The 8813-nt window shown below is 47.0% G+C and overlaps 1 protein-coding gene across 7 annotated transcripts in view; it reads left to right on the top strand.

Moving 5' to 3' along the window:
- Positions 1-2432: 2432 nt before the first annotated feature.
- ptprz1b (protein tyrosine phosphatase receptor type Z1b) overlaps positions 2433-8813 on the top strand; it is a 37740-nt gene continuing 31359 nt past the window's right edge. For 3 of the 7 annotated variants that reach the window (XM_048268115.1, XM_048268114.1, XM_048268112.1), the window contains exon 1: positions 2433-2712. In XM_048268115.1, the coding sequence (XP_048124072.1) occupies positions 2643-2712 (70 nt within the window). In that variant the 5' untranslated portion in view covers positions 2433-2642. The remainder of the gene's footprint in view (positions 2713-8813) is intronic. The other 4 variants (XM_048268118.1, XM_048268117.1, XM_048268116.1 and 1 more) reach the window with 2 other exon arrangements.

The raw sequence follows: 8813 nt of genomic DNA, 5'->3' as shown, positions 1-8813 counted from the left end.
GTGTGTGGACGCTGTGTGTGTGTCATAAGCCTCGCTTGATCGCTCATCTTGTCGCTGATGCTCTGGGGGAGGCCGAGACAGCAGTCTGAGCCGGCGCCGGCATAGAGGTCCCGATGAAAGCCCTCTTGCAGTCCTCTACACAGGCGCCACTCTCTGGGCAGCGGGATCCCTGATGTTGCGTGGCAGGGACTCGCCCTCCACCACCACTGAGACATGTGAATGGACGGCAGCAGTCCACTCAGCGGTATGGAGAGATCTCCATTCTCCAACGACCGCATCATTTCTCATACGCTTTAAAAGGATGCACAGTTTGCTTCCTAAGAAGGTTATACGATGCTAAAGTAAATGTTATTGTTCGGCGAATCAAGAGACTATGTCTGTGGTGGCCATAGATGGCTCTTTAGGCTGAGTAGAATCTGAGCTTGGAGAAGCACTTGTTAAATTGGATGTAACGTCAGTGTCAATGTTACACACAAGGGAATTCGAACACATGTCCGCATAGGTTCTTGCATAATTCTGTCCACCACAACCCTCGAGAGGATTTTATTATGTATGGCCTCAGAGCACCCTGGGGCTAGCGTTTTTTTGTGTACTAGCCTGCTAACACACTCTGCTGTGATTCACTGTGACAGACATTGATTTCTCGGAGCTGCGGTTAAGTGTGCGGGATATTGAACTTCAGCTGCACAGCTGTTTGTCAATACCACGGACAATAGTGGACCGCTATTGTCAGTCCGCCAGCAAGGAAAGTGATGGGGAGGGCCTTGGTCTTTTCTCTGGGGCGGAAGGTTCAAGAGAAGAAACTGCAGTCTAGAAAGAGCAACACCCCTGAATGGACACAATGGGTGAATAACACCAAGCCAACCCTTGGATAAAAGCTTCCACAGTGTTAGAAATAGACTGTCTTTAGAAAGTGCACCTTTTAAATGCTTCAGTGGGACTAATTGACTGCTATGGGAAAAGCTTGGTTTACTGACATGTTTCCCGACTGTTGTTTACTTGTTGCCTTTCATTCTTCTTCCATGGTTTAGATATTTATCAGCCGCAACTCTACACCAAGGTGTGGTGAGTGTACCCTACCCTTGGAGTGATGCTAGGATCCATTATTGTCACGTTGTTTACTGTCCAATGCCCTCTTTCTCCTCCATGTCGTAAGTGATCCTGTCAGAGTGAGTCGAAATCTCTCACCAAAAACCCAGGCACTCCCTCAACCAGTAACCAAATATGCCCCTTTTGGTTCCTGGTTGTTCTATTCCGGTTTGGAAAACTTGCAAGAAGCATCTTCAGTCTCCCGTCTCCACACCTGTATCCCCTGTCGGTTCATGGGAAGGAGGCCTTCTCATGGCAAGTCCCTTTTCAGTGAGTCACGGACCCCACACTCAGTGCGTTTTCCCATCAGCCAGTCCTGTGTGTTATAAATCACAAGTGTTTTTGCAGCCTGCCAAATTGTATGCCATTGTTCCACTCAAATGCTGCTGGCTTTGATAACAACCTACCTGTTTGGAATCAGCCTGGAGCTCGGGGCTTTCACCCCTGTGTCAGGTGTTTTTCTAGGCCTATCACAGGAATGATGGACGTCATACATTGTGTCTGCAAACTCACACAGCTGAGCATTGCACTTGATTCCTGTTTTGAAAATAATATGACCGAGTTGATAAAAAAAAACATCCCTTTAAAACATCCCTTTAATCAACTAAAGTTTAAAGACTTGCGCTAGGTTTATTTAAGCACACAGTCAATGCATCTCTAGTGATACTGTTGATCAACAGGTTGTTTTGTCTACTGCTCTTGGCATAATTACTCGCGTCTCCAACAACAAGGCTCTTTTCTATGCCTTTATTTGTCAGAGAGAGGAAAAGTGCCCTGTTTCCAGTTCCTTTGGGGAGAGAAAATGTGGTCGAAGAAGTGGAATGGGGATCCTGCATAAATTAAAGATAATCTCTGTTAAAATATGTTAATGTATGCACTAAAAGGATAACAAGAAGAGAGCTTGAAAGCAATATGTTACCTTGTGTTTTTCTTAAGTTAGTGAGGCCACTTTGGTCAGGGCTGTAAACTGTGTACACTGTAGCCTACAACTCTTTAGGGGTCAGGACATTATTCTGAATTCATCAATTGGGTTTCACATTTCTCTAGGGTTGCCAAAGCTAGCCTACTTGGTGAAGTTGTAAACTATGTATGAAAATTATGTTATAAACATGTTCCTCTGTGTAGTCTTCATTCTAGTCTCGACGTGTCATTGTCTCAATCGTTGTCATTGTATAATTTCTGCCAAACGAACAGTATTTCTGAACGCACAACATAAACTAGGCTACCCGTTGACCTATCTCCACTCTCCTATCGTGGGATTGTCCATGTGGATGTGTCTCCGTTGGCAACCGAGTGCGCGTTAGCGTAAAAAAGTGAACTGTGGGCGGCGCGCGCACGCAATCTTTCTCCCTGCTTTTTCTTGCCAGGAGAGCAGCGACCGTATGTATGGGAGCGCACTGGAGTAGGGAGACGGCTTGGAGCCCATCGAGACCCGGTGATAGTCGGCATGAAGCAAGTGTAGCATCCTCGCTTGAATCGAGGCTTCCCTTATATTTTTTTTAGAGATTAGCGGTTAAATTCTGCTGACCACATTTTAGTGGTTTACACTGGAGATGAAAATGGAGGTGTCCACAAGACAATTTTATGTTCTGATTGCACATCTTTGGATCGTCTGCCAAATAGGTAAGCGTGCGGAGGATTGAATGTAGACTATGGTAACAGAAATTCATGTTTGCATTTTTCTAAGTGTAAAGTTGATGTGCTATTTATGTTTACTCCGGATTTTTTTGGCTGAGGCACATCAGGACTTCAAGGGGCACGTCTGTCCTGTTATGTCGATGTTGGTGTTAAAGCCTATGTGCAGTGATTAGATGTACTAGATTGCGTGCCACAACATCCCTGTTATTATGGTAAATCATGGAAATACTGTCCAGTTGCAGTACAAACAAGTGTGTGTTTAATGTTTATGTAAATCAAATACAACCTATTACAGTCAGCGAACCTTGAAGATTCTCCTCTTCTCTTCACTAACAAGTATTTTGAGATATTTTAGAGAAACTTTCCATCAATCCACATGTCTCTACATACTCAGCTGCAGTGTTCTGAATGAACTAGGTAACATTTTCTCTATATTCTTTATATTATTTTCCACTTGTTTCAACATGCTTTTCTGTGATCTTTTATGGAGGGCTTTGCATTAACTAGAGGGAAGGCACGTCTGAGCAATCTAAAGTAAAGCACAAAGCTTATGTTTGAAAGGGCATCACTGTCATCTTGCACATTGTAGAGCATTCTCCTTCTTTTGTAGTCAAAATAAACATAGTTCAATGCATTCTGAGATCCACAGGAGGAATATAGATTATAGTCTTAGCCATGAGCTGAGGGTCCACTGTCAAGCCATCCATACCATCATCCACCATCTGTTCTGTCATTGAACCTGCCACTGATATGGCTTACTGTGCATTTGTCATGTATAACATATTGCTTTAAGTCTCTATGTAATCGCATGTCATTCATGCCAGTTTTTCCAGCTTGTCATCGTCGTCTCTGCTGTTCAGTCCAACCCAACCACAATGTCTTCCATTGTCCGAACCACGTGCTCTCACATTTGTCAAATTACCACTGGCATTAGATGTCCAGTTCTCCTGGATGTTTTTTTTTGTTCTCTGCTTCCTTCCGTGAGCCCGACTCTGAGCTGTAGCTGTGCAGCTGCCAGGGCCGGATTTTGGGTTGTGTTGTGGAGCTGGCAAACGGGTCCGCTGGTGCTGGATGGTGGAGTCGCAAGGGGCAAAAGCGGAAACCCCACTGGACAAGGGCAACCAAAACCAAACATTCGATAAATGCCAAGGGCAGCTCTGCGTGTCAGCCCCCCAACTGTCTGCATGCCATGATGGGTATCATGATGACTGCAGGGCATGGCTCCTGCTCCTGCTCCATGCTGCAACCGCACTGGACGGGGCCTGGTGACCCTGCGTCATGTATCTAAATAAACGGATTGTGATTTGGCGGATTGGGGAGGGCAACAGTTGTGGTATTGAATGTCTGGCATGGGCTGATTGCCTTCCTATCACACTCTGTGCACGTGCAGTAACACCCCTGCATTGACACTGTGCAGGCAGCACGGGCAATCAATCCAAAGTCCTGCTGACTGCAACATAGTATAACGTTAAAATCAATGATGCGCGGCCGACACGTGATTCAGGATGAGCCGCTCTCTAAAATGTCCCCATTCAACCCCTCAGTGTCTGTATGGGTTCAGTCCACTGCTTGTGTGAACCGTAAAAGTCTGGCAACAAGTGGGTGCCAAGCCTGAGTAAAAATGTGGAAACGATGTGGAGTGCCACTGCTGAGGTTTACTTGGTGAGATGGGCCGTGGCATTGGCAAGACAAACAGGATCTTCTTCCTAAACAATGCTCTTATCTAAATGGTCCGGTAAACTGTACTGGACAGGGCAAGGCTAGAAATCTGGAGCATCATCAGGATGTGGTTATGGGAGGCCGTGTTTGCTTCCACAAGACAGCCACTGTCCTATCTCTTGGCTTCACTGGTATTTGGCTACAGTAGCCCATAATCTTCATTAATCTTCATCTTCATCTTCATAATCTACCTTCATGTTTTAAGACAGTCCGATCTGCAAAATGGATGAAGGCAATTAACAGTGCAGGTTCATTATATTTAATTAAATTTAAATAAACTCCCAGTGTCTGACCATAGCTCAGCAAAAAATAATTTTGATCTACGCTCTGCAAAAGTGTTGCATGTTATGCAGAGCGGTGCTTTGGGGAATTCAAAAGGGCTAAACATCAGTGCAAAAATCTTAGTCTTAAAGGTCATGTATTGATTTGAATGTATTTGACATTGGACAGTGGATGGTGTCCTGGTTACTTAGAGCATTTTTCTCCCCTTCTTCTTGTCTCGTGTGGTGAGTGAGTAGGTAATGGATTTGCTTTTGGTGTCGATTCCTCAGGTGGCATTGTAACCTAGGGCAGAAGCTGGATGCAGTTGATGCTACTGAGCAGAAGCTGTTTTGTGCACATGCTATTTCTGTGCTGGTTTCTGTCTGTGTTTGTGCCAGTCGAGGGGTTAGTGTGTGCAGGCATTCTTTGGAAACAACACAGATGGAGAAAAGCTGTGTGAGTAACACATTTAGCAACCCCCACCACCCCCAACACACTCACACACACACACTGTGTCCAGTGATGTGAAAATACACCCCTGCTTGGACGAAAATTATGGATCTATGGCAATGCCAGCAGTCGATGCCTCATCAGACCTCAAAAATATTAAATAGAATGGGCTAAAAAATAAATGTAAAAATCTTTTTGGCATTGCTGTTTCCATAGCAACGCGGGTAAACCAGCAAGATGCTGGGGCCAGAGAGGACGAGGAAAAGGAAAAATCCATGGCGAATCAAGTAGAGAGGCGGCATGGGAATTATTTCTGCTGATTTATTTGCGTTTTGTTTTTTTTAAATTTGGATTCCCTGCAGAGCAGTTTCTCTCCGCTGATTAAATACAATCTGTGCTCCTAAAAGAGGAAGCCCTGAAACAGAACAAATCCGACAGACCCTTAAGCCGGCCAACTGCTTTGCTTTCCCCACGTTTGCTGAGGCTCCTTTGTGCCGTGCTGCTTGTGCCCTCCAAGCGGATAAGATGAGTCCCCCCCCCCCCTACGCTTCACTCCTTGATTGTTTGGACTGTGTGGTGCTTAGCACAGGTCCGTAGTGTCTAATTTGGAAAACATGATCTTCATAGCTGCAGCAGTCTATTTACTGAGTTGTAAACATTTTGTCTTTCCCTCAGAGACTTTATTTTGGTGAGGCAAACTATCACCGGGGGGGGGGGGGGGGGGGGGGGCAAAAATCCCTGAAAAATAACTTTTGTTTTTCTCTCCTGACTTACTCTTCCTCCCAGGAGTTTTCCTTTCATCTAAAAGCTCTTGTACAAAAAACTCTGTGGCTATTGCACGAGTGCTGGGTGTGGTGTAGGCAGGGGAGCGTGGAGGAACCGTTGGTCCTGAGAGCTGCTTTTGAGTGCCCTGCAGCACCCAGAACATCCTGCCTAAATCATCCCGCGGCACTAGTGTAAATGTTTAGAGACGAAGCAGCAACGGGACGACGGAGCACATGGCAGCGTGCCCGCGGCGAGCGAAAAAAGAAGCATTTCTCTCTCTCTCTCTCTCTCCCCTCTTGACTTTCAGGAAGTCGGGATCTGGAGTTACACTCCGCGGACAATAAGTGGGATTTGTCTGTGAAGTCACAAAAACGCTTTTTTTTGTTTAAAAAACAAAAAACAAAAAAGGATTTGGCTTGGCCTTTCCTGGCTTTTGGGGGAAGTTCGGTCAGGGGGTCTAAGAGAGGGAACAGAGAAGGTTTGAAAAGAGAGACAAGAAAACAAGGGATGAAGAAAGGGAGAGGGTCTCACTCTGGTCTCGCCCCCCGTATAAACGAGATGGAGTCTCCGGGACCCCTCAGTGAAAGGTGAGGGGCAGAGTCTGTAACCATGGCGATGGACAGAGGGAGCGGAGGAAGTCGCCGGTGGCCGGGCGCCACCGGGAGGGATTGTCTGTTGTCAGGGCGCCTGCTCTGGCACGTCCGGCGACGACGAGAGAGCAAGCGGAGACCTGCGCGCCGTCAGACGCGGTCTGCAGGCCTGGCAGCAAGAGAGCTGGACAATACACACACACACACACACGCACGCACGCGCACACACACACACGCACGCATACACACACATACACACGCATGCACGCACGCACGCATACACATACATGCACACACACACACACACACAGACACATACATAGACACACACATGCACACACATACACACACAGACACACACACACGTACATACACACACACTCACACACCCTCTACCTCTCGTCTCTCCCTCACTTTCTCCCTCAATCCCCTCTTCTCTCCCACCCCCCCTCTCATCCTTTCTGTCTCTTCTTCACCCTCTCTTTCTCTCTCTGTCTCCATCTCTCTATCCCTCTGTTTGTTTTCATCCTGTGTTTATCTCTGTCGCTTCTCTGCCAGCAGTCAGCCCGCTGGCCTCCTAGAGAATGACCTCATCATTATAAGCACTCGCAGCGCGTAACTCATTGTAAAACGCTGAATGCGTAGAGCCCACTGAGTTACTACGAGGGAGGCGGGAGATAGAGTCTTACTGTCCAACAGTGACAGCGGATACCTGGCGCACACAGAAAACGTTGCGCCGCATGCTTCTACATCTAAAAAAGCTCCGTATTCATCCGTCGCTAGGAGCGCGCCACTCAGCCAAACCCCTGGGGGATCTTCCGATCGCTTACTAATTTATGATCTCTTCCTGTGATGCGGCCTGTTTTCTCAGATGCTGGAACTCAGAAAACATGGTGTTTGTTATTTTAGGCTCTCTCTTTTCGCCCCCACCACCATCCCTTCAGGGACGTCTCACGCAAGTAGTGGAGATTTACGGGAGCTTTTAAAGAGGACAAAAAAAAGCAGAGGAGTGAAATGGTTTGTGGTTTCATGGTGTATTAGAGAATGTGGGAGAGTGAAAGCAAACAGTGCCACTGGCCTGGTTTTTGCAGGCTCGACTGGGCAGTTTGCGGATGTTATTTATGGACGCTCGGAGAGAGCTGTCCTGAAATCCTACTCCACTTCAAGAGGGCACGAGACGCGATGACAAAACTAGAGGCCTGGAGAGCTGGCGTGGCGAGGTCTTGGCTAGCCTGGGTGTCGTCACCGCACGCTTGGCGGCATGTTCCTTAAAAACAGACTCGGGTACATACATAAGAGGCACTTAATCGCAGGTAACTCAACTCCGTGGATCTGGAGCAAGGCATGCTGGGAAGGCCTGTGGGGAGGGGTCACTGCTGTCTGAAGAGTATGTAAAAGCCCAGCTGTTCTGAAGCATTACCACCTCCAACTGCAGACCCGCGCATTCTCACGGTTACTGCATGTCATGGTCCCCCAACACCCCCATCAACAGCTGGGTGTGCACATATGTACCCCCACCCATACACACACACACACACACACACACACACACACACACACACACACCCTTACAAACTTACAAACTTACTAACACATGCAAAAGGTCACAACATACCATACGCAATAACAGTCACACACATGTTTGATCACCTATGGATACTCACACAACACACACACACACACAAACACATTACACTTCATATGTATATACACTCACTTTTATGCATACGCCTCTCTATATACTCACCCACATATGCATATGCATTTATACCAACCATCCATCAAATACACAGACTTTAATATGTGAACCACCTGAATACACTCTCACTTTTGCTTTCACACAAACATACACACATTCTTAACAGCAAATGTGCACATATACACAAGCCCATATGCATCCATATGACCTGTGACCTAACCAGCTGTGCGTCTAAACCCCCGATACTAAAACTGGGACCACGCTGGCAATTGAATTACCCACTGAGACTAAACAAGTGTCGCGTGGGAGGACTGGCCGTGAAGGGCAGTTTGTGCAGATGTGTGTTATCACACACTCTCTTCGCGCGTCTCCCGTGTTAATTGAACAGGTGTTGCCGGAGCTGTGTGACTTCGGATTGCGCGTCGCTCGGGGACGACAAGCCACAGTTCTTTCCCTGGAGTCCCTCGCACACTTCTTTCGCTGGCCTGTCGCTACGCCACGGCGTCTGGCGACTCATTGGTGCAAGACGGTAATTTCACGAACCGATGCACTGATTCATCATCATCATCATCATCATCACCATCATATCATATCCGCCTGTC

Source organism: Alosa alosa, chromosome 17 (genome assembly GCF_017589495.1).
Source record: "Alosa alosa isolate M-15738 ecotype Scorff River chromosome 17, AALO_Geno_1.1, whole genome shotgun sequence".
NCBI lineage: Eukaryota > Metazoa > Chordata > Actinopteri > Clupeiformes > Clupeidae > Alosa > Alosa alosa.
The sequence above is the reverse complement of the archived record's forward strand: the minus strand, read 5'-3'. Positions and strand labels throughout refer to the sequence as shown.